The sequence below is a fragment of the Spinacia oleracea genome, chromosome 4 (assembly GCF_020520425.1).
Source record: "Spinacia oleracea cultivar Varoflay chromosome 4, BTI_SOV_V1, whole genome shotgun sequence".
Lineage (NCBI taxonomy): Eukaryota > Viridiplantae > Streptophyta > Magnoliopsida > Caryophyllales > Amaranthaceae > Spinacia > Spinacia oleracea.
Window position 1 is genome coordinate 176,331,058 of NC_079490.1, and position 27,395 is coordinate 176,358,452.

The 27,395-nt window shown below is 36.4% G+C and overlaps 2 protein-coding genes across 2 annotated transcripts; both read left to right on the top strand.

Moving 5' to 3' along the window:
- The first annotated feature begins 5,988 nt into the window (after nucleotides 1–5,988).
- LOC110792847 (protein EIN6 ENHANCER) lies at nucleotides 5,989–8,137 on the top strand. The gene is made up of 3 exons (XM_021997668.2): nucleotides 5,989–6,250; nucleotides 6,629–6,696; nucleotides 7,698–8,137. Exons 1-3 carry the CDS (start codon nucleotides 6,076–6,078, stop codon nucleotides 7,827–7,829), a joined length of 375 nt encoding a protein of 124 aa, XP_021853360.1. The 5' UTR covers nucleotides 5,989–6,075; the 3' UTR covers nucleotides 7,830–8,137.
- Nucleotides 8,138–16,604: 8,467 nt separating this feature from the next.
- Nucleotides 16,605–26,479, top strand: LOC110792849 (uncharacterized). Its single transcript, XM_021997670.2, has 3 exons — nucleotides 16,605–17,339; nucleotides 17,433–17,621; nucleotides 26,222–26,479. Exons 1-3 carry the CDS (start codon nucleotides 16,689–16,691, stop codon nucleotides 26,255–26,257), a joined length of 876 nt encoding a protein of 291 aa, XP_021853362.1. The 5' UTR covers nucleotides 16,605–16,688; the 3' UTR covers nucleotides 26,258–26,479.
- Nucleotides 26,480–27,395: the final 916 nt, after the last annotated feature.

A 27,395-nucleotide genomic window follows, 5' to 3' on the forward strand; every position in this document is an offset into this window, starting at 1 on the left:
GTGTCATTGAAATGATGCTGGTTGTATTTTTTAAATACTAGGTATTGATTCTTCAGTTTAATTTCCACTAACTTGTTGGGTTATGAATAATATAAACATTATAATTCATGCAGAAAAACCATAAAGCCAGAAATCCAAATTAATTGCCACATAGTCAATTAGCATAATTTAGTATACATACAATGTGATGCGTGCCTTACCTAGCTGCTCCCGAACCGAACAAGAACAAGTATAGGACTCCAAATGTCTCCCATCCGTAGATAGTCCACAGCACGTTCGGATCCGCCTTAGATTCAACCAACTAGAATATTCTCTAAGGTTTTATGTGCACTGGGGAAACTCACAATAATGTTAGGCACTCGGGAAAACACACGATTACTTGACTCGCAAGCAACCTGGCCAGCCAAGGCTTTGCACGTGTGGCCTTGAGCCCACGTTGCTTGGTCGTGCAGCAAGCAGCCCGCGGCCCACGGATGGGCGTTGCTGCCTTGCTCGGCCCATGCGCGCTGGGCGTAGCAGCAAGCAGCATGCGGCCCCCTCGTTGGGCGTTGCAGCCTTTGCTCGGCCCATGCCTTTCTGCTCCGCGCGGGCTTGCTTGGCGTTGTCGCTTGCGCTGGGCCTTGCTTTTCGCAAGCTCGTTCGTCGAGCGTTCGCACGTCGCGCTTCCGATTCGTTTTCCGATTCCATAATTCATTTCCGATTCAAACAAATATTTAAGTTTCTGTTAATATTTTTGATTCCGGAATTTATTTCTGTTTCCGACAATATTTTCGATTCCGGTAATATTTTCGTTTCCGGCAAAATATCCGATTTTCTATTTCCGATAATATTTTCCGATACGAACTATGTTTCCGTTTCTGGCAACATCTACGGCTTGAATAATATTTATATTTCCGTCATGATTCATATTTCCGTTTCCGGCAATATCATCATTTCCGGAGCATTCTATATTTTTCCTTTTGACGATTTCAGCTCCCACTGGAATCGAGATCCGTCGTTTCCGAATGTTCATAAATGGAGTATTTAATGAATAATATATTCACTTAAATACTTGACCCGTTCACGTACTATTTGTATGACCCTACGGGTTCAGTCAAGAGTAAGCCGTGGATTAATATTATTAACCTCTGGCTAGGCATTCAGCTCACTTGATCTCACTGAATTTATTAACTTGTTTAATTAATTAATACAGAACCGCATTTATTAGACTTAACATTGAATGCATACTTGAACCAAGGGCATTATTTCCTTCATAACTATCCCCTAATAATAAAGTACGATTTGATTTATTATCCATTCTAATAGTTTAAAATATAATTTTTTTGCTTACCACGTGTCCGGTAACTGATATTTTTATAAAATATAATATACCTTTCAAATCCTAATTTTACTTTTTTTATCACAAATTTCTTTTGAGTGAAAAATAAAAGTACTACATACATGACTCTCCCTACATTATGTGCCAGTACTATTACACGGATACCTATAACAAATATTTTAAAAAAAAACACTTAAACGACTATGTTAACTACAAATCTACAATGTTTATTGTTTGGCAATACCAAAAATGTTTCTAAATATTGTTGGTCTCTTATGAAAAACATAAAACTCGAAGCAAGAAACTTAAAAAATATCCAAAATTAAGTTTAGATTCATGATAGTCTAAAAATATTTGAATGTTTTTTACCTTCTCTAGCCCGAATAATCCTAATCCGCAAATCTCGATATTCACATTGGCCACGCAACATGGTTCGAGCATTCCGAAACATCGTAACATATGGATTTACACTGTAAAGCATGTTTGTTGTCCTTGTAGCATTGCGGGGCATATCGTAGAAGATTCACAATCATCCATCACATGCATGTGAGTTTGTAACTTTGGCAAGTTCCTTTACTTTAGGAGTAAAAACTCAATTTTATGATGGTTACCGTCATTAATAGTGTTGTCAATTCTACCTCCCATAGATGTGAATGCCAACAAATAATTGAATGTTTGAGCTTTATCTCTGGAATGACGATTCGACAAAAGGGACTTGAGATATGTTGGTGATAGAGGTAAGTATGGAAATAGTATCTGTCCATTCTGTTAGTACTGATTGAACCTTGGATTCAATAAGCTACTATTGTTTATCTTTTCCTCTATCCACATGCAAGCATTAAAAATTTATAAAGGTACATGCGGTGATGATGCATCTGTAGAGTATTTACCTTTATGAGATACATTTGTGGTGGAACATGGTAAACCATGTATTATACTTGTCTCTATATAAAAAAAAAAACTCGTCTCTGCTGGCCCATCTCAATTAGTTGTCACAATAGGATGCTTTATTAGGGGAAATTCTCCTAAAATCGTAAAATAAAGAGAGATTAATATTAAAGATGAAGTTGTTTTATATGTAGAAGAAATGTTGATTCCATTTACCATTATAAGTATCCATCCGCGTTTTGTTCGGCTTCAACTTCATATCTTCTGTAATATGATGTATGTTTGGACGTTCTAATCGAATCATTTCTAATCTCAATTCTCGTGCTTCTTTCTCCAGTAAGAGTCGGCGTCGTGTGAATGTCACATTGTTATGATCTAAAATCCTTTTAAATAGTAGTCTATGTCTAACCGCCAATCTTGCAATCTTTTGTTGTAACCAAGCTCTTTATCGATTTTCATTTATAGATATATATATATCCATACTAAGCAACAAATAAAACAAATCTTTACCCTTTTTCCCTTTTCACTTACCCCCAAATTCCTCTACAATGATAACCTATCCCCTCCCCCCTAAGGGTTTTCTATTTTCTTTCCCTCGAGTCCTTGACCACACTTTTTTTTTTAATTATTATTTGTTATTTATTATTACTCCGTATTAATAATTAATAATTACTCCCTCCGTTCCTAAATGGTGTATCCATTTGGGAAAGTGGGGTGTTTTTAAGAAAATTGGAATTTTGGTTTGTATTGGTATAAGTGTAATGATTGGGTGTAAGAGAAATGATTGTGTGTAAGAATGTGTAAGAGATTCTTTTTTAAAGAATAAAGTAAGAAGAGAGAAAATATTAAAGAATTAAGGGAAAGGGGATATTTTTATTTAAATATTCAAAAATCAGAAAAAATCTGATTGAAGTGGGGACACATTACATGAGTTGGATTTTTTTTCAACCAATGAGAGTACAACAACATTACAAAAACGGAGGGAAGACTTTCCTTTTTGGGAAAGTCCACTTCCCTGTTTACACTTCCCTCCAAAAACAGAAAACCTTCCAAAAGTTTTCCCTCCAAACTTTTGGCTGAATTTTTTCCCTCCAAACTTTCTAAATAAAGCACACACCCTTTATAAATAGGGGTGACTTTCTACCAAAAAACCCTCATAAATACCAACTGATATTAAAAGCAGTTACAACAACAAAAATCCAAAAGCAATAAATTCACTAAAATTAAACATCAAGGGGACATTAATGGCTTCAGATCAAGAGGAGGACGACTTCCTCGGTTTTTCCGATGATGAAGGAGACGACACGAACTCTGATTCAGATTATGATGATGATGAGGCAACACAATCTCTGGCACAAAATGCTGAAATTGAAGTAAATGCTCATCAAATTGGGGACTTTGAGCAGTACCACGAAGTGCCAGACCTTAATGAAGTGCCACAAGAAGATGCACATGAATGTGAAGTGGTACCACAACAAACATCAGGTATTTCAACACCACTTGGTTCCATATTTGTTTGATTTGAACATGCCAACACAACAAGAGTTCCCACCATCTCCAATTCATCAAACAGAAACAGAACAAAATCATCATAATCCTAAAACCCCTAGGATTAACAATGAATTAAGGATGGAAATCTTGTTGTTCCTTCTTGTAAGGAAAAAAAGGATTCAGATGAACTCATTCATGGGACAATTAGGGAGGCTGTTATAAAGTTTGATTACACAAGGAAGACAATTAGAAGAATATGGTAGAGAGAAGTAGCACAAAAGGCAGCCATGGATTCATATCTTTGTGAGAGCAAATATCACAACTGTGGGAGGAAGAGAATTCAAGTAACATATGAATCTATAGCATGTATAGGCATGGGGGACATAACAAGCATTAGAGATCTTGCACAGATGCGGCATTTGGGTCCAACAACAGTTTGGAGATTTGTGAAAAGAAAACAGATCAAAGCACATTCAAGTCCCTTGCATCCAGGCATTTCAGATGAATGCAAGATGGCAAGGATGAGGTGGGTACTTGGTCTCATAATGGACTACTCAATACCAAGTGATCCCACATATTACAACATGTATGATTTCATTCACATCGATGACAAATGGTTCTATCTTACGCAAAAAAGTCAAAGAGTCTATTTAGCAAACAATGAACCATTTCCACACAGGAAGGCAAAATCAAGAACTAAGATTCCAAAGTTCATGTTCATAGCAGCAGTAGCAAGGCCAAGGTGGGGACAAGATGGGCAGTGTGAGTAGGATGGCAAACTTGGTATATTTCCATTCACAGATTCAGTGCCAGCAAAGAGAACATCCAAAAACAGAGTGAAGGGGTCAATTGAGACTAAACCAATCAAGACAGTGAATCAGATTGCAACTAGGGTCATGCTAATCAACCATCTAATCCCAGCAATTAAAGAGAAATGGCCACCACATGAGGGGGAAAAGGTGATATACATCATCCAAGACAATGCAAAGGCACACATTTTGCAAAATGATGAAGAATGGCAGCAACACTACAATTAATAATTAATAATTAATAATTAATAATTAATAATTAATAATTAATAATTAATAATTAATAATTAATAATTAATAATTAATAATTAATAATTAATAATTAATAATTAATAATTAATAATTAATAATTAATAATTAATAATTAATAATTAATAATTAATAATTAATAATTAATAATTAATAATTAATAATTAATAATTAATAATTAATAATTAATAATTAATAATTAATAATTAATAATTAATAATTAATAATTAATAATTAATAATTAATAATTAATAATTAATAATTAATAATTAATAATTAATAATTAATAATTAATAATTAATAATTAATAATTAATAATTAATAATTAATAATTAATAATTAATAATAATTAATAATTAATAATTAATAATTAATAATTAATAATTAATAATTAATAATTAATAATTAATAATTAATAATTAATAATTAATAATTAATAATTAATAATTAATAATTAATAATTAATAATTAATAATTAATAATTAATAATTAATAATTTTTTATATTTTTTTTTTGTTATTTTTTATGTAGTATTTGTTATTTATTGTTTATTATTGATTATTTATTAATTCTATTTAGTATTTTATTTTTATTTTTTTATAATTATTTATTATTTAGGAGTACGTATTTTTTTTTTTAATTATTTATTATTTAGAAGTACGTATTTATTATTTATTATTTATTCAATTCAGTTAAGTTACTTGAGAGAAAGAGGAAGAAAAATGGGGAAAACCAAACACCATTATTATTTAACAAAGGGTTTTCTTCCCTTTCCTCTTGTTTCTCTTTCTCTTTCTGTTTCCCTTTCCCTTTTTGTCATGAACCAAACGACCCCTAAAATTGACATTCAGGCATTCATCATTCTGCTTGAGGGGCAAATTAGGCTTTTTACATATAAATAATGTAAAATTATACAAAATTTTATATAAGACGGTCTTACATAAAAGATCGCTTTGGTGTCATATAAGTTAACTCATATAACTAATTAGTTAATCAATGGAACCAATTAATTAATCAATAAAACCAATTAATTAAGAACTGAAACTAATTAGTTAAGCACTAAAACCAATTAGTTAAGCAATAGAACCAATTAATTAAACAATAGAACTAATTAGTTATGCAATGAAATCAATTAGTTCAGCAATTAAAGTGGTCTTTTCGATAAGGCCTTACCCTCTTACCCAAAAGTTGCCGGTAAAATTATTAGCCAAAGAAAACAGAACAGTAAAAACAAGTTAAAGAAGTGTCTAGAATGAATGAGTAAAATGAACTAGAAACGCCATGGTTGGTGAGAACTGAGAAGGAAGCAAGAAAGCAAGAATGGAGAGAGAAGTAGTGGAGTCAGAGTTAGTATTGCCGACTCACTTGAATTTCAAGAAACTTCAAATGTATGAGAAATACCCAAAGGGTCAACCCAGAAGCAGACACTGGAAACATCTCAAGCAGATTCTTCAAGCTGATAATTTCCAGAATTACCCTCCTGATGAACCCAATTGTGAGTTCATTTCTCATTCTCAATTTATTTTCTGTTTTTCTTTAGTGATTGTCTCTTTGGGTTTTGTAATTTCTTTGGAATTACATATGGTTGTGTTTATAATTCTGATGGGTTTGGGAATTGGGAGTTTCTGTTTGAAAATTTTGATATCTCGACCTTGATAATCGTTTCTTTGGGGTATGATGTAAACGAGATTCAATTTGATCCGAGGGTACTCGTACCTTCAAGAATTTGTCAATTTGATAAGCTGCAATTCATATTGTGAATGGACAAATAATGGTGAAAACATGTTTGTTAGGTTATGTATTAGATTAATCGAAAGAATTGGGTATTTCTATATCTGAGAAATTCAATTGTTTTTGATGTTTGTTTTCACAGATGTGAATATTGAGGCACCACCTTCAATGCATCCACCCAAGAGAGTTTGTGATATTACAGGATATGAGGTGAGCTGAGCTCCTTTTAAATTTTATAAAGCAATTGGTAATGTCAATAATTGAATTATCATCTTCTTAACAATCCGAAATCGTAATACTGATTGTGGCAGAGGGATTCACTGCTTCTGTAAAGGCATTTTTAAGTGCTGGAGTATCATTTCCTTTTGCTTACTATGGTTGTCTTTTAGGTTTAGTACTCCATATTTGGGATTAGTGTAATTTGTGTTTATCTTTAAAAAGATATAACGTTGATCTTTGTTCAGGCGAAGTCCTTAATTTCTTTAGCTTCCATATTTGTCTATTTCCTTGTGTCTATAAATGGGCGAGGAGTATGATGTTGGTTTTGATACAGAAATTTGAGATTATAATCTTGTAAGTTAGCGATGATAGAGATTTGTATTGCTGATATTCTTCAGTTAAATCAAGTCTCTGGGTTTCTTTTTCCGATTATTCAAGGACAAAAAAAAATCTTATGCTTACAGATTGCAATGGTAGTAGCTTCACGTTTGCTACATTTGAAAATCACTTCTGAATGCATCTCTTGTTTCTAGGTCTCTTCCTATAGTACTTCTCTTCATATTACTTTGGTGCCATGAGCCGTGCTTGATCCTTGACACTCCGGCTTGGGGGTCGACACTTTTGACAACTTTTTGGATTAGCTAATTTACATACAGAATAAAATACTACACTTGGGATATTTACCTTACCGGTGTCTTATTGAGTTCCTGAATTCTAGTAACTTAGGTTTTATGTGACGTTGTATTGATAGTTTGATTATTCGATACTCTTGATGGTTGTGATTGTGAGATTTTCTAGCCAATCCTAATCATTGTGATACATAATAACAAGACGGGATTTACTAGTTTGATTAGTTGATCGAGTTGTCATTGTGATACATACACATTGCTTTGTTCACTTGCCTGGCTGCTTTTCTGAAGATATCAAATTAATATCTACAATTTTGTGCAAAAAATGAGTTGGTTGCCCATAGATTGAATTTTCTGATGCAGGCACCCTATCATGATCCGAGGACCAACTTGCGTTATGCCAATGCTGAAGTCTATAAGCTGATCAGGTCACTTCCTAATGAATATGTGCAACGGTATCTGTCTCTTAGAAATGCTGCAGTTGTTCTCAAGTAGAGTATTGCTTCCCTTTTAACAGCCGTTTGTTCAGTTGATGAAGAAGATACAGTTTCACCGAAGAAACTTTCCCTTTTTTCATCACCAAGTCTCGCAGTTTGCAGTCTGAGGGCCGTGTATATACTACTGCATCACTGCAAGTATTCGTTGGTTGGGGCGTAGAATGTACAGTTTGTGGAATTATGGGTTGCTATGATATTGTAGTTTTAGAGGTTGAAATCATCTTTTGTGAAACAAATACTCTTTTCTTATGACTTTCCCCCTTTATTTTCCCCTTCATCGTAATTCAACTTACCTTTGCTATTTCATCTCGAATCGTATAAAAATTTACACTTACTTTTTATTTTAAAAAATATCTATTATCAAGCCCCTAGCCATAAAGGGCACCGGTTTGCTCATTAGTAAACCTCGTACTCTTGGGGATGAAAATATTAAATGGATATTTATTTAATCCATCCACCCATTATTACTTCATGAATTAAACAGTTGAGATGTGAGTGAAGGTGAATCGGTGCGGGGTAGGGTCGGGTACGGATCTAATTATCCAACCAGTCAGAACAATGGGTGCTTCCAAATCAATAATTGTGTTACAAATCATGTGGCATAGTCGTAAATAAAAAATTTCAAGATATACATTTAAACTCAATTTTATTCATTTAAACTTACATTTAATTCATTTAAGCTCAAATTTATTCACAAAATCTCAAATTTTGTTCATTTTAATTCATTTTTTGTTTCTTTTTTATTTTCACATTAATTTTATTTTTTCTTACCGATTTAATTACGAAAATGTCATGTTATTTGCATATTCACAAATCACATTTATTGATAAATGCATTTCCCTTGAACAAAACTCATACCAGATTATCCGATTTCGTGTGTTTAGCCATGTTGGATGCTCCGTAGTAATTTATCAATTCAATAATATGGAGTATTCTTTTGGAAAGTGTTTTTATGAATAACCGCGATTTGTGAATATGCAAATAACATGACATTTTCGTAATTTATATCGGTAGGAATTTTTTTTAAAATCTGAAAAATAAAATTAAAAATGAATAAAAATTGAGCTTAAAAAGTTAAATATAAGCTTAAATGAATAAAATTTGGTAAAATTCTTAAATGAACCTGGTCTACCTAAAATTATTGTGGATCAAGCCCAAAAGAGGAAGCTTCTCCTTTTATCCATTTCATTCACACGAGTGAAAAGCCTAAATTCATTTGTCTCACCTCTTTCTTTCTCTTCATTCTCTCGATCGTTTCTGCCTCCCGGATCTTCTTCTTCTTCTCCCTCCTCATTCTCACGAGCTTCATCTCACCTCAATTTTGATAGATTCTCTCGAGTTTCTGTAATTTTCTTCTACTTGTATCTAATCGGTTCCTTCAATTTCTCTCCTCAATTTCAAGCTTCCTTTTCTCTCTCCTCTATTAGCAATGCTGCCAAAAACTAGGGGAGGTGCTTCGATTGGAGTTCGAAGAGGTCTCCGTAGTTCAGCTACTCGCGAGGAACATTCATGTCGGTTTTCATCTTTTTTTTTTTTTTTTTTTTGAAATTCTTGTAACTCTCGTTCGCTAATTTTAGCTTAATTTAAGCGCATGTTTTTGTTGTTTCATGTATTTTTGTGTTTATATTTCTTCCATTGATGTTCTTGTTGAATATACTAGAGATTTTTTTGCTTGATTTGAAGTTTTGTGGGTACGGTTTGGGGTTTCATTTTACTAATTTTCAAAATTTTGGTTTCTATGCAATATGTGTTGATTTTTGCGGTGTATTGGTTTGATAAGATGCTAGTCGTCAACATTCACAATTTAAAGGTCACTATGCTACCATTTTAAGTCTTCATGTATATAATTGAGGAAATTGTAATTGTTATACTAATATAGGTTAACATTCCAGCTTTATTGGTCACTATATGTAGTAGAGGAACTTTTTGGACTATTTATTATGCAACACTAATTGGTTTGTTAAGATGGTAATTATTGATCCATAATTGTCACTATATGCTATATTTGATTTTGTTAATAAATTCTGCATTAATTTGCTTTTATGTAAAATTATGTGAAGCAAATAGGTATTCATGTGTGCATGGTGTCTTATGATCACAAGCCCAACTTGCTGATCTGATTGGCAGTAGCAGTTGGTCTACAGTTTGGCTAGTAAGTAATTTTGTGCGTTATTGCTATCTTTGGAGTGTATTTAGGCTTGTGTTGTTGTTGTTGTGTCTGTGTGTGGAAGTGTTACTATAGGTAGAATAAGGCTACTATGATTCAAAAAAGGGCTACTATATCAGAAAATGGTGTTTAGTTTGTTTAAGGTCACAATGCATAGAAAAGGATCACTATACATAAAAAAGAGGGGGGCATGGTTTTGAGAATTGGGGATTTAGGTGTAAAGTGTGTTGTGAAAATGAGTTTCAAATAATATGCTGCGAAACAACAACAGCAGAACAATAACAACAGTGAACGTGGATGTCAATGAGTTCCAGACCAACCTTGTCGTATACCCTAGGATCCAGTTTATGCTTTCCTCCTATGCCTCTGTTATCTTTGCTGAGAGTGCTACCATGAGAAACTCTCTGTAGCTGAAATCACTGCAGGGTTATGAACAATATAAACAATATAATTCATGTGGAAAAACCATAAAACCAGGAATCCAAATTAATTGCCACATAGTCAATTAGCATAATTCAGGATACATATTATGTGATGCGTGCCTTTCCTAGCTTCTCCCGAACCAAACAAGAACAAGTACACGACTCCAAGTGTTGCCCCTCCGTAGATAGTCCACAGCACGTCCGGATCCGCCTTAGATTCAACCGACTAGAATATTATCTAAGGTTTTATGTGCACTCGGGAAAGTCACAATACTTGTGATAGGCAATTGTAATTATAATACTTGATGTGTGAATTGTGATTATGAACTACGTATTTATACGGTGGAAGTAGGGACTTAGAATTCTACTAGGAATTAATTAACTAATCCTATTAGGACTCTAGTTAATTAGTAGCATTAGAATTTTAGGATTAATTAAACACTAAGTGTTTCAGATTTATCCCAAAAGTCTAAACTTAGTAGAAATAGGAAAATCGATTTCTTAGGGGGTAAGAAACACAAGGCTTGGAGCACAAGACAACTTGCAGCCAACGCAGCCTTGCGGGGCACGCTGGCGCGCACTCTGAGCTCGGCCCAAGGCCTTGCGCGCTGCAGGTCCATCGCACAAAGGCTAGCAGCCATTGCTGGGCGTTGGGCCTCGTGCTCGGCGTTGGCGCTGGGCCTTGTGCCTGGCTCTGTGTGTGTGGCCTTTGCTCGTCAAGCGATGGGCCGGCTCGCTTGCCGGCTTGTCGCTCGTCGCGCTTCCGATTTGTTTTCCGATTCAGGAATTTATTTCCGATTCGAACAATATTTACGTTTTCGTTAATATTTCCAATTTCGATAATATTTTCCGATTCCGATAATATTTCCGATTCCGGTAATATTTCCATTTCCGGCAATATTTCTATTTCCGATAATATTTTCCGATTAGAACCATATTTCCGTTTCCGAAAATATCTTCGATTTGGATAATATTTATATTTCCGTCATGAACCATATTTCCGTTTTAGGATATGTCTTCATTTCCGGCAATACCCTCTATTTGCCTTGTGATGATTTTAGCTCCCATTGGAACTAAGATCCATCATTTCCGAATGACCATAAATAGAGTATTTAATGAATATTATATTCACTTAAATACTTGATCCGTTTACGTACTATTTGTGTGACCCTACGGGTTCAGTCAAGAGTAAGTTGTGGATTAATATTATTAATTCCACTCGTACTGAAGCGGCCTCTAGCCATACATTCAGATCACTTGATCTCACTGAATTATTAACTTGTTAATTAATACTGAACCGCATTTATTAGACATAGCATTAAATGCAAACTTGGACCAAGAGCATTATTTCCTTCAATCACCACTAATGCCTTTGAGCCATCTTCCATGATGGCCAAGTGTAACCCACGTCACGGAAAGTACATGGCTTGTTGTATCATGTACTTTGGTGATGTTATTCCCAAGGATGTGAATGTTGTAGTGGCCACCATCAAGACCAAGCGTACCACTCGATTTATTGACTGGTGCCCAACTGGATTCAAGTGTGATATCAATTACCAGCCTCCCGGTGACCTTTATGGTGGTTCATAAATATTAATTTTCTCTGTCAAAACATATGCTTAGTGAGTTAATGCTTAGAGAGTTAATGCATCTCAACTGAAGCACTAGAAGTAGTAAGCTTAGTTGCTACTACAACAACTGCAGATTTTCTAGGATTATGCATATGCTTATGTCCTAATACTATGGTCCATATATGAAATTTTTTGTCAGTATATGCATAGAAAATAATAGAAAAGGGTGACTATAATTCAAAAGAGGGTGAATATATCTAGAAAGAGGTGTTTTGTTTGTTTAAGGGTCACTAACCATAGAAAAGAACCATTGTACAATGTGTAACATGTGAAATGGGGACATGGTTTTGAGAATGGAGGATTTGGTGGTGAAATTTGTATTAGTAAATGAAAATGAGTTTCAAATAGTAAGAATTTTGGATCATGTCCCCTGCCTTGAGAAGTACTCTGTATTAGTTATAAAGTGATTAATGTATGAGGTATATATTAAAAAGAATTTTAGTTTTAATTTCTGGTGAATAGTCCCGAGTTTTCTGTTACATCTGCTTGTGAACAAACAACAGAGCATATCTTGTGCAGCGAATTTGGATGTAATGAATTTTGGAGAGCAGTTGAAGAATGTATTGATGTTTCTGAACCATTGCTGAGAATTCCGAGGGAAGTAGCTGATGGTAAACCTGCAGTAGGGTTCATCTATGAGCTGATGACAAGGGCCAAAGAGTCAATACGAACATAATATATAATTGTAAAGTCTATTAGCTCAACTGGAAGAGCTATTATGCAATTGCATAATGGAGTAGGTTCGAATCCTACAGAGACTATCAAACTATTGATCTTTGGTTCCTGTTATTTTGTTCATTTCACAAAATTAAATGGAAAAGAGGTCACTATATGTTAAAAAGGGTAACTTAAAATAAAAGAAGTATATATTTCAAAAATGGATACTATATGTTAAAAATGGTCACTATATGTTTAAAAATGCAACTACAATTTAAAGAAGTATACATTTCAAAAAGGGGCAATGTGAGTCGAAAAGGGGCACTATATGGTAAAAAGATTCACTCGATATAAAAAAGTAACTACTTCAATATGTTATAAAGAATGGTGACTATATATTAAACATATGTCACCATAGTTAAAAAAAAAAAGGTAACTTAGAGGGTTATTACTAAAATGGAATGAGTAAACACGTAACTACATGAAACAAATATCCTATGTATGATTTGAACCTACATTCTCTTTGTATTGGTTTGAAGTACCAATACAAAGTGCTCGACCAATTGAGCTAATAGGCTTATAAGGTACCTCACTTTTTTTTTTTGGTTTAAAGGAATTATAGATTAACTTGAAATGTCTTGGCTCATAGAAATAGAGAAATATAGGTATGATGCTGACCACGAGGATCAAACAAGTGCCAAGCAAACCACATGATGAGCAGTAACTCAACAAATTCAATACAGATTTTCCAACATTGGAGGGCACAGGGTAAATTACTAAATTTCTGTCAACTATCATAACACCAGCAGACAGGAAAAAATCATTAAAGAAACTAGGAACATGTATCACTAGAGTTATACATGATGAGCCAGGGCATACGCTATACCTCTCTCACGCATAGCAGCAGCTTCCTACCTTTTGAGCAACTTAGATTATATTTGTTCTGCAAAACCAACACTCTAACAACATCTTTCCTGAACAAATAAACGTACTGTACAATAAGGTATATAGTTAGGCTTTAGCCCATTCTATCTTCCTGTTATTTCAAAATACTTGATGCTTCACCAAAATCCAAGCACTGATTTAAGATGCCATATTATTTACTGTCATATTATCTACTAGTCAAATTCAGGACCATGGGAATGAAGGAATATACAAAAACTCAAACTCCAATTGCTCAATATCATCTAATTGCTCTATAGTGTTTTTGTTTACAAGTATAATTACCTTTATTTGTTGCATAGTGCATCAAAGAAGCACACTCACAGACAAGAATCTTACAAAAAGCGAAACACGAAATCAACTGTCTCTGAAAATGGTGTTCCATATGACAAAGCATATATGAAACCATGTGTAACTGCAGCCAAGAAAATGGCAAGCCACAAGCAGCCGACCATATAAAATGGCTCTCGGTAAAGGGGTGAACTCATCCCGAATCATGTCACTCATGAACTCATCCGCATGATAATTTACTATAATTATCTATAACTAACCAATATGTTTTACTGTTTAGCCCGTCAGCTTCATTGTCATCATGTTCCGCATTTCGAGCCAAAACCCACCTGTAACATATTTGATACATCCAGTTTGAGTTCACTACTCATTCAAGCATAAAACTTTTTAGTATGAATCAATTATCCTAATAAATTTGGTCCAGTCACAAAAGTTCAATTTAAACTCAGAAACAATTCACTACAAAAATTTAAATATTAGCCAGATTGACATTTTAAATTTTTAACAAACACTTGACCTGCAATTGGGCACCTCAAACGCATGAAACAACATCAATGTGACAAGAAATAAAATTTGAATTCTACTTATTTTTAAAATCTGGTAGACAATGGAAACTGTAATTAGTTTTTTGGTAATTATTATATTAAAGTGAATAAATTGACAAATATCACATAAGTATACACAATCGCCAAATCAAAAGGAATTTCGTTCAATTTGAATTTAAATTCAAAATTACCCACTTACATTGTTACTTTTAGCACCAATTTGCGTTTAAAAAGGCGGCCGGAGAGCGGCGAAGATGGGCCGAATTAGGAGGTAATTAGTGAATAACTACTAAGAATTAGGGAGCTGATTCTTTGCAAGCACTAAGCGAGGTACACCCTTCGATTTGATGAGTTCGAATCAAGACTTTCGATCGTATTTTCTTCATTGAATTTGCTTAGAATTTTTTGTTCATAATGCATTTGAGAAATTTTTGTTCATGAAAGCAATTGAGGAGATAAAAAGAGAGAGAATGACAACAGAGGGGCAAAGTGAGGAGAGAGATTGAGAGAGTGTGAGAGGCAACAGGAAGGTGGGTAAGTTGACACGTGTGACCTTTAGGTGTACAATAAAATTAATGTGGACCAGGTCCACACAAGAATTTTCCTAAAATTTGAGTTTAAATGCATGTTTTGAAGGTTTTTATTTACAATTATGTCATGTTACTTGTAATATTCAACAACTGTAGAAATCAACCCGTTGTTTAAGGGTGTTGCTAAATGCAGAAATTAATTTCTTATTACAAAATTAGAAAGGATAAAAATACCCCAAACAGTAAGAAAAATTGCCAGGTTCCGCACTAAGGCACAATCAAAACACCATATTGATTTGCTAAACTTGACTAGTTGTTAACGGCTTCGTAAAATTTATTGTTTTTAACAATTCATTTTTGTTAGGGAAAATTATACTCCAATCTTGACAGTACATAAATTTCCAATATGACTTTGCGTTTTAAGTTTTTCATTTTGATATTCTCCTTTAAAGTATCGAAACCTGATAAAATGGTTGAAGATGTTAATTAGATGAACATTGAAGATTTTGATTGAAATTAAAATTGTGTATTTTAAGTGGAAACTGGAAATGATTAAAGATTGAGTCGATGGTTGTGGTTCCATTCTTTAAGGAATTAGGAAGATGACGATAATAATTGGTTTCACTTTCTTTTTTTCTAATTACTTTTAGTGAGGATGAACTTAGATAGATGTACCGATGAACTTAGATAGTAAGGATAGACTTTTAGTAAGGATGAACCTGATAAAATGGTTGAAGATGTTGATTATATGAACTTAAAGGGTAATTATGACTTTTTAAATTTTGCAAAAAGTAAATAATTTCTGCATTTAGAGTATGTTGTTTAAGATCACAAATGTGAAATATTCCTAGTTCTAGTAGAAGTAAGTTATCTACGGCCTAGGAAGTCTTTGTCACAAGTGACTTGTGTCCATATTGGACACAAGTGAATACCAATACAGAATTTGGAGTACCAATACAGAATACGTTAGTACCAATACAAATTATGTGAATACCAATAATAACACATATGACTTATATTGGTGGTATTTCTAAGCAATTTTGCATTTTGGTACTGACATATTATGTGTTGGTACTCAAGATGATTGTATTTGGATCACTTGTGTCCACATCTCACTTGAGGTTTAGAGAAACCCTCATCTACGGCCCGTCAAAAAAAGTTTACCATCTACGGAGTATGTAGTACTCCGTAATACTCCGTAACTCGTATTCCCAATTAGACCTGGTTATCGGGCGGGGCGGGTCAGGGTCGGTGCGGGTCAAAAGAGGGTCTGGTATTGAAAGGGTCATTTTTAGCGGGTCGATAATGGGCGGGTCAAAAGCGGGTCGCGGGTCAATAGCGGGTCATTAGTGGGCGGGTCAATAAACGAGCAATGAAAAATGAAAAACAAAAGAGCCATGTGCAAGTACAAGTAAATACGAAGCTATACACGTAATTTTTTGTATCATTACTATTTTAATTTTCAAAATAATTGTAGTATAAGTTTGACCCTATAATGACCCTGTCCAATAAAGACCCTGTCCAATAAGAGCCATGCCCAATAAAAACCCTATAAACTTGACCCTAACCCTATATCCATTGGACTAGCCCTGTCCAATAACCAGGTCTATTCCCAATACGTCGCCCGTTCGCCCCTATTTCTCTCTCCTCCTCAATCCCTTCTAGTGCAACAATGGAAGATCACTATTCCGTGCTTGGCTTAGTTTCCGGAGAAGAAGCTTCAAAGCTCACTGAGCAAGAAATCTCCTCAGCTTATCGCAAAAAAGCCAGAGAATCACACCCTGATAAAAACCTAAACGATCCAGATGCTCCCGCCAAGTTCCAGAAACTCCGACTTTCTTACGAGATTCTCAAAGATCCCAGAGCCAGGAAAGAATTCGATGATTTACTCAGGGTTAGGAGGGAGAAAAAGGTCCGGGATAAGCAATTCGACGCGAAACGACGTCGGATGATGTCGGATTTGGAGGAGAGAGAAAGAGCGTCGTTTGTCGACCCCGAGAAAAAGGCCCGGGATGAGGAGGAGGAGATTATGAGGAAATTGGCTGGGGAAATCGCCCGAGTTAAAGCTATGTTTGCCAAAAGTCCCGTATTTCCAAAAGATGAGAAGAAAGAGAATATGGGCGGCGGTGGTGGTGATGGTAGTGGAGTTGCGTTGGATAGGTGTAAGGTGTTGAAGGTGAGTTGGGAGAAGGGTTTTTCGGAATACAGTGCGAGTCGATTGAGGGAATTGTTTGAGGAGTTTGGAGATGTTGAGGATGTTGTCATTAAGAGTTCTAAGAAGAAAGGTTCTGCAATTGTTGTAATGAGATCAAAAGAGGATGCTGTAAGTGTTGAATTTTGTATTCAATTGGTTGTTTTATGCCATTGTGTTTGATTGCATTTGTGTGTTGATTCTTTGAATTTGGTTGTTTGATAGGTTGCTGCCACTGGAGTTATGATTGGTGATTTATCCAATCCATTGCTGGTTTTGCCTCTTCAACCGGTTAATCCGACGCCTTCTGTTAGAGCCCAAGCACCGTTGGAACGAGATGAAGCACTCGCGGCAAATGTTGTTGGGGCTGGATTTCAGGCGTTTGAGGATTCAATTCTTGATAAAGTCAGAAAGGTCAGTCATTTTTCTATGTAGTTATGATATAGCTTTAGTATTTTTCTATATATGTTGTTTGTGTGAGGGATTGAAATAGAGGAAAAGAGATTATGCAGGGTTAGTTTGTTGATAGTTACAAGCTTAGCATGCCAATTCATAATCCAATCTAACTAATCACTATAATCAGGCATGGACCTTTAGTTTTATGAATTTTAATGTCTGAAAAACCTAGGCTATAGAAAACGAGCGTAGCCGTACCCTAATTAATTGCCAATAGCCGTGTGGATAATGTTGCGTAACTTGCATTATCCTCTAAATAGAAGGATTTTGCAGGTCAAAATGTAAGCTCCTCTGTCATGATCAGCTGAGTGGGTGAGAGACAGTGAGGGAGAAAGGGAGAAACAAATGCTGGATCTCTCTGTCTGTGAACTCTTCAAACCACTAGCAATAATAGCTAATGGCATGAATGGCATGGGTTTTGGTTGTTGATTTTGGAGGTGTAGGCTATGTTCGCTTCATTACTTTTCCACTGGGTTTTATTGTTTCTGCATATATGTGGGTCAATTATGCAATCTATGGTTCATGGGTTAACAGTTCCTCATAACGATTCATCCGAGGTAGAGGGAAGTCAAACCCTTTTGAGCTTATTTTTTTGCTATTTAGGTACCTCTGAGCCCGTTATTTCAGGAGTTAGTATATGTTTTACATAACTTTGGTGAGGGATTGGAATAGAGGATAAGGGATTGTGCAGGGTTAGGTTGTTAATAGTTAGAAGCTTAGCATGCCAATTCACAATCTAACTAGTTAATCACTATAATCAGGCATGGACATTAGTTTTATGTAAATTTTGCTGGGGGCATTCTTTCTGTCATAATTTTCTTGTACAATGAAACAAGCTACTATTAACTGCTGCGAGAGAGATAAATGATATGCTATCTGAAAAACCTAGGCAATAGAAAACGAGGGAAGTTGTACCCTAATTAATCGCCGAATTTCCGTGTGGGTGATGTAATTTCCTATTCAGAAAACCCTCTAAAGTCACCAAAACCCTAATATGAACACCTGAGTCAGCCTGAAGTTTATTAGCACCAGTGAAAACTCTTGTCTAATAACTGTAAAGCTAGAGTAAATGGCTTTGGAGGTGCGGTCTGAAAAACCTAGGCTATAGAAAACCAGCGAATCCATATCCTGATTAATTACCAAATTTCCGTGTGGATAATGTTGCATAACTTGCATTATCCTCTAAAGTCTAAATAGAAGGATTGTGGAGGTCAAAATGTAAGCTCCTCTGTCATGGTCAGCTGAGTGAGTGAGAGACTGGAAGGAATAAAGGGAGAAATAAATGCTGGATCTCCTATTTCTCCCTGTCTGTGGACTGTTCAAACCACTAGCAAGTAGCAATAATAGCTAATGGCATGGGTTTCGGTTGTTGACTTTGGAGGTGTAGGTTAATAGGTTATGTTCGCTTCATTACTTCTCCTTTCGGTGTTCTTGTTTCTGCATATATGTGGGTTAAGTATTCAACCTTATGGTTCATGGGTTAACAGGGAAGTCAAACCCTTTTGAGCTTCTTTTTTTTTTTTCTTTTGCTATTTAGGTATTTCTGAGGCCCGTGATTTCAGGAGTTAGTATATGTTTTACATAATTTTGGTGAGGGATTGGAATATAGGAAAAGGATTGTGCAGGGCTAGGTTGTTTATAGTTAGAAGCTTAGCATGCTAATTCACAATCTAACTAGTTAATCACTATCCAATTATCCATGCATGACAGAGATAAATCACTAGTTTCCCCTTGTACAAGAAACTACTATTAACTCCTACGAGAGAGATAAATGATATGCTATCTGATAAACCTAGGCAATAGAAAACGAGGGAAGCTATACCCTAATTAATCGCTGAATTTCCGTATGATAATCTTGCATAACTTGCGTTATCCTCTAAATAGAAGGATTTTGGAGGTCAGATTGTAAGATCCTATGTCATGATCAGTTGAGTGAGTGAGCGAGAGACAAGGAGGGAGAGACAAATGCTGGATGTCTTTGTCTATGGACACTTCAAACTCAATATGTCTTTGTCTTTGTCTATGGACACCACCTCCCCCTTCACCTCGCCAACTTGGAAATAGCCAAGATGTTCAAAACTCATGGACCTATTCAGTTCGTATACATTCCAGTAATCCGAAACCACAATGCACACAAATGTGCCTTTATGCAATTTCAATTCCCACAATCATTACTCACGACATTTAGAGATGAAAATGGAAGATGCGTGGGGAACAACCGGATTACGGTGCACAATGCCAAGTATGATAAGTCTCCCTCCCTCATCAACAAGATCACTCATCACTACACCACCCCCTAAAACCACGGCGAAAACCATCTAAAACCCTCCCCGTAATCACTCAAAGACTTTGAGAGACTCCAGATCATACAAGGATGCTACATCTCCCCCTAAACTTTCAACCCTTGCCAAGAACCCAGAACAACCTATTGACAAAAGTACAAAACTCAAAATCACATTGACCCTTGCAAACCTATCCAACATTCCCTGCCATTTGAAAACCCTAGCCCCATACCTGATCCTTCAAACCATAGTTAATGAGTTCACGGGCACTAGGCGAGGACACTGAAAAAACAAGAGACTCAATGGGTTCAATAAACCTAGACGGGGACCTGGTTGCGTCCATTGAAGGAGTTGTATGCGAGAAAAACAAGGATATGTTGGAACGTAGTGCTGTAGCGTTGGCATCATCCTCTCGATCCTTATAAATTATATTGGAGCACATATTATCGGAAGGGGTGAACTGTCTCACAATCAAGTCTATGGGAGGCATGTTACACCTTATTACTTTCGAAACATTTGAGGACAAGAAAGCAATCATGGAAAGTAAGTGGCTAGACCAGTGGTACATCGCAGTCAGAAACGTTAATGACCAATCAACTTCTACGGAGTTCCCTTAATTGCTTGGGGTTATGAAAATTTCTATAAGATTGGGTGTGTTTTGGACGTGTGATTTGAGTTAATTAATTATAAAGAGTATAACTGTGCCATTGTCTTTTAGAAGTGAATTATAAGTTGTCCATGAATATTGGGGAAAAGAAATTTCCCGTCTTTGTGTTAGAGGCAAAGACAACATGGAATCATCCTTCAAAGATCAATACCCTAGCCCTTGTCCTACCATAAAATCCCACAAGAACCCAAACAACCACTTTTCAAATGATAATCTGCAGAATTCAAATGAGTTGGCATTGGAAAGCACCAAAAACCTTGAACCGCCAAATTCATTGATTCTCATCAAACAACAGCAAATAACAAACATTCTAGCCACCAACCCCTTCCAAAAAACCCAAAACCACTTCACCAAGTCAAGCCCTAGCAGCAACTTTATCCCCAAACACTTTATCCCCAAACACATCTGCATCAAAGCCCAAAATGAAGCCCACTCCCCTACTATCACCCATTAGAATCTTCAACAAATTTGGGCCTTTGTCTAGACCACCCAAACATCATGAATCATCCTCTGGCACTATTGGCTCTTCCTTGTGCTTTGGGCTGTTGTGCTGTTGTTTCCTCTTGGGTTTGAGGAGTCCATACCTGCTCATTTGAAATCTGTACATGAAGAAAAAAGGAGGAAATTAGAAAAGAAAAAGAAGCTAAAGCTTCTTTTCACCTGTTGCAAAGCACTCCCTCCCTCCTCTCATGAACATAGTGGCAATGATGCACTAAATACGGATGACATTATTGAGATGGCATGTACCCTTGGGCTCTCGTTCAATGGGACAAAGTCCGAACTAAGGCATAGGACTGAGAAGATCCTTCTCGGACCCACCCCCTAATCTCACTTCATGTAATTTAATTATGATTGGTATTTCTTGGAATATTAGGGGACTCAATGCAAGAATAAAAAGAAGTTCCTTGCGAAAGCTCATATTGTCTCATGAACCTCACTTCATATTCATTCAAGAAACAAAGATGGAATCCTTTGAGCCTAAAATCATCAAAGCTCTATGGAATGGTGATAATATTGGATGGCTTTTCTCTCCTTCTATTAGAAATTCAGGAGGTCTACTGACTATGTGGAAGAAAGATTATTTCAACATGAACTCTTACAGATGTGAGACTAACTAATTGGACATTCTTCTCTGAATTTCTGGCGTGATAAACATATACAATCCTTGTAGTCAGGATGCAAGGGCGGTGATTTGGGATTCTTTATCGGATTACTAGAAATCCATCAACACTCCATGTCTTTTCCTTGGTGACTTTATTGAAGTATTAGACCCTCTTAAAAGGGGGAGTAATATAGTATCACAAACTGGGATTCAGGACTTCAAATGCTTTATCCAACAACTACACCTGTTTGAAATTCTAGCCTCGAATGGATGGTTCACTTGGCACCATGGACAAGCCAAAAGCAAACTTGATCGTCTCTTAGTGAACCCATAGTGGATCACTACCATTCCATCCATATATGTCTCAATTTTGAAGAGGTCAATCTCAGACCACAACCCGCTATTGATCAAGCCAAACGATAGAAACTGGGGGCCAAAGCCATTCAGATTTCAGAACTGTTGGCTAACACACCCAGGATGCATGAAGATTATTAAAGAAGTGTGGTCGAAGAAATCATCAACCCACTTTGGTGGGAAACTGAAGGAGGTCAAAATCAGGTTGAAGGAATGGAATTCCTTGGATTTTGGACACATTGATCATAATATCACAATATTAGAAGATAAAATCCAAGAATTAGATTTGTCTTCCAGTGAGAATCAATCCCCTACTTGCCGAAAGAAGAGCTGCACAAGCTGATCTTTGGATGTGGCTAAAGAGGAAGGAAACATTTTGGGCCCAAAACTCACGGTCCAAGTGGTTGAAAGAGGGTCATAAAAACACGAAATACTTCCATGCTTTGGCCTCAAACCGAAAACGAAAAAACCGTATAACATCCTTGTCTGCTAACGTTGCTATTATTGATAATCCCGCAGATACCCAAAGGGAAGCAGTCTTTTTAAAAAAAAATATTTCATGAAGAACACTGATCCAGGCCTACCTTCAATGGCCTAAACTTCAAGTCTTTATCCCCCGAACAGGCGGCAACCCTCATTGCCGCCTTTAGCAGACTTGAAATTGATGAAGCCGTCGAATCATGCAACGCCCAAAAAGCACTAGGGCCCAATGGGTTCAATTTCCGTTTTATTAGTGGGAGGTGATAAACGCAGACGTGTACAACATCCTTGATAACTTCTGGTCTACTAGCAAACTACCTAAAGGTGCAAATGTAGCTTTCATTGCACTTATTGCCAAATGCGGTAATCCGGGTGGTTTCAAAGATTTCAGGCCAATAAGTATGGTGGGGTGCATATATAAAATAATTGCAAAGTTATTAGCAAGAAGGCTACAGGGGGTGATGAATTACCTTATAGGGCCACATCAATCAATATTGCAGGGAGACAAATTTTAGATGGAGCATTGGTGGCCGAAGAACTTATTGACTCATGTAAAAGATCGAAAATCAAATCAACAATCCTCAAATTGGACTTTCATAAAGCCTTTGACAGTGTGTCGGGGAATTTTCTCGAATGGACCTTAAAACAAATGGGGTTCCCGGAGTTGTGGAGATCATGGATAATGTCATGCGTGACTAGTGCGACACCCTCAATTTTAATCAATAACTCCCCTACGGTCCCCTTTAAGCTCTACAGGGGATTGCGTCAAGGAGACCCCTTATCCCGTTCCTATTTGACTTAATTATGACTCTCAGCCTAGTAATACAAAAGGCTACTGGCCTTGGCTTATGGGAAGGGGTGGAAATCTCTCGTAATGGTGTCAAATTGACTCACCTCCAATATGCTGACGACACAATCATATTCCGCCCTTCAAATTTGGATTACCTTCTCAACGTCAAAAAGACGCTCATCCTATTCCAGCTTGCCTCGGGCCTTCAAGTAAATTTTCACAAAAGTTCAATTCATGGAATTCATAAGTATGATCAATGGCTACAAAAGGCTGCTAAGGCCTTGTTATGTAAATCTGGGGGCTTCCCTATGACTTATCTTGGTCTCCCCATAGGTGGTAATATGGCGAGAATGCCTTTGTGGGATCCCATTGTCAAACGAATTGAACAGAAATTAGCCACATGGAAGGGGAGACTCCTCTCGATTGCAGGAAGAATCACTCTCATCAAAGCCTCGATAGCAAGTCTTCCTTTATACTTCATGTCCCTCTTTCCCGCTCCTAAAGGTGTCATTGAAATAATCAACAAACTCCAACGCCAATTCCTTTGGAGCGGTGAAACGGGGAAACCATATATGTCCCTAGTGTCGTGGGATAGAGTGGTCTCACCAAAACCCCTTGGTGTACTTAATTGTGGAAATCTCCTAAACAGGAACATATCACTTATGTTTAAGTGGATTTGGAGGTTCCTAAATGAATCTTGTGCTTTATGGCGTAACATAATACAAGCCAAATATGGCTGCTGTCCTCGACTGCTGCCTCATGAATTAAACATACCTGCCCGGAGAGGACCTTGGCGAAACATATGTGCAAGTGTATTGAGGCATCCAGTCACAAGTGAAATGCTGAAGTCCAAAATCAGAAGGGTGGTGGGGAATGGCCTACATATTCTATTCTGGGAGGAAATTTGGGTGAGTGATACTTCTTTGAAATCTCAATTCCCTCGACTCTATTCGATCACAATGGATAGCCATGCCACTATCTCATCACTTGGATATTGGTCTGGTTCCTGCTGGCATTGGAATTTCTCATGGAAATGCCCCTTTAGACCGCGTGACAGAACGGAGTGGGATGAACTTCAAGCTCTACTGGGTAACATATGCCTTTCCACGATCAATTTGGACTCCTATGCGTGGACTCCAAACAAGTCAGAGCAATTCTCTGTCAAATCTCTCTCCCTTGAAATGGCTAAATCATCTAGTCAGTCACACTCACCTTCGTTTAATTGGAAAAAGCTTTGGCATGGACTGATTCCGCCTCGTGTTGAGGTATTTACATGGCTTGCTCTACTTCGAAATTGGCAAATTTGAATATCATTAACCCAGATGAAAATGTATGTATCCTATTACTGCACTGTCCATTTTCGTATGAAATATGGTGCTGGTGGTTAGCAACTTGGGGACTACATTGGGTATTCCCATCCCATTTATCAGATGCCTTTGATCAATGGATAATCTAAGGGAAGCACTCCTTTTTTAAGAAGGTATGGGTTGCTGTATTCTCGATCATCATCTGGTCCCTATGGAAGGAGAGGAACGCAACACGACATGTTCTGCCAACCAACTGCAGAATCTGATTATAATGCGCCTAAGTTGGTGGATCAAAGGTTGGGGGGATCATTTCCCGTACTCTACTGAAGATCTCCGTAGAAACCCCTCTTGCCTCTTATGGTCTCCAGTAACAGGTCATTCGCCTCCAAAACAATCCACAAACTCAAGCACTGAATGGATTCCCCCGGCAGAAAGGTCCTTAAAGTGGAATGTGGATGCATCAGTAAACTCATCTCATGATCATCGGCCATTGGTGGGGTGCTACGCAACAGTAGGGGGGCTTTCATGTCATCATGTGTGTATTTTCCAGCCCAATTCCTCCGATTGAGATAAATTCAGCTGAGATATTAGCAATCTTTCAGGCCACACAGATTGCCATGACTATGGAGAGTGTTAAAAAGTGCAGCTTAATCATTGAATCGGACTCGGCAAATGCGGTTATGTGGTGTAATGAGGATCATGGGGGACCCTGGAATTTTAATTTCCAACTGAATTATATTCGTAATGAAAGAAGATCCTGGCTGAGCCTCAATATCATACACAAAGGAAGGGACTCCAATGTTTTTGCTGACACCTTAGTCAAGCAAGGCCTATCGCGCGCTGATGAGTTTCTAGCATGGATATAATATCCCGTAGTTCAGTTCAGAATGTTGGGTGGAGCTATAAGCAATTATGTTTTGAAGTTGATTGCTATGCTGGCAGGGTAATGGCCAAACTATGAAATGCTCATCTCTCATCAATAAAATGGTCAACTTATCAAAAAAGAAGTTGTCCCCTAATACTCGCCCCGTTTTTATAAATGGCTTACCCTTACTAATATTATATCATTTCTCATTTAACCATGGACCCACATATATTCATTACTTCCTAAACAAATATTAAAAAATTCAATCCCCACCCTACCCCATCCCAACCCCTTTATTTGACATTTTTTCCACTAACTATATTAAAAAATACCCCATTATCAACTAATACCTAATAAATTAATAAGTCAATTAAAATGCCTAAAACTATGTGCCGGTCAAACTGGGGCGAGTATTAAGGGACGGAGGGAGTATGTGTTTTCCGAGTCCCATGATTTCAGGGGTTAGTTTATGTTTTACATAATTTGGTTCCAAGTAAATTATTTATGAAACAATATCTCTTTTAGCCGTGTGAAAGTCACATATCATTCACTGTCAAAGGTGTGTTTTGAACTTTAAAGGCTCAATTGACTGACTACTTAAGTTCTTTATTTCTTTACAAACTGCTAACTAATTATCAGTAGTTTTATCTATCTCATTGTTTTCTTTATCTCGTTGGATTTTTTTTAATTTTTCCCCCTTGTGTTGAACAGGCTGCAGAGAAACAGAAGTTAGAGAAGAAAACATAAAAAAGTGCTATTGTCTTCACTGCCGGACTTTAAGCTTATGAAACTTGATAGATTTTTGTATATTTATTAGATGTAGAGGGTGTATCCGATTCTTCCATATTTCTTACATCTCTTGTATATTGAATCAAATTCAACTTTTTAAACGAGTTGTATTAAATCTTTGTACTTCGTTTATTTGAGAATGATCTGAAGTAATACACGAGTAGTTGTTATTATTTCTTAGATACCGTTTTTATGGAAATAGTGTAAATAGAGAGCGGCAAGTTTGGAAGGTATGAGTCGATCCTTCCCAAGGGGAAGCTCATACCAATTACCAACGCAACAACTCATTGTTGAATGTATGTTATACTACCTCCGTTTCACAATACGTGTATCGTATTTCTTATTGGGATGTTTCACAATACTTACATCCAACTTATTTTGGGTGAAATGTTGTCATTATCCTTTCGTTTTTCCCTTTTATAAAACGTACAGTACTTCAACACGTTTTTCACATTTTCTCGTTTCTCTAATCATATAGGCAAAATTGTTTACCCATTTCATTGATTATTGTGCAAAAAGAAACAATACTTGTATTGTGAAACATAACTTATTGCTAAACATATGTTACTCTATATATGCAAGTATTGTCCTCTAGCCTATGCCAGTGAGGTACATTTTTTTTTTTTTTGGTGAAAACGGTAGATATCATAGAAATAGAAATAGTCAGTTCATGGCATTAAGCCTATTACAAATATCCGAATAAAAGTGAAGGCAGTAACTAGCGGTTTGGGGAAAATATGTAGTTACATTCACTTCATCTTCACAGGTCCTTGCCCTCTTAGCCATAGAGTCCGCTACTTTGTTCCATTCCCTTGAAAGGTGCTTGAAATTAATCTCTTGGAAACACAGGTATAACTCCCTACAATGAGAAACAAGATCAACATATATGTCATTATCAATATCCTCCTTTTGAATTCTTTCAATTGTTGTTTTACAGTCAGACATTAACACAATTTTTGTATGGCCTTGTTGAAGGGCACATTTCATCCCCTCCATGATAGTTGTAATCTTAGCTTGAAGAGAGTTATGAGTATAGGTACGTTTCTGGAAACCGTACCTTCATACTCCATATTCTGAGCATATGAATCCGGCAATA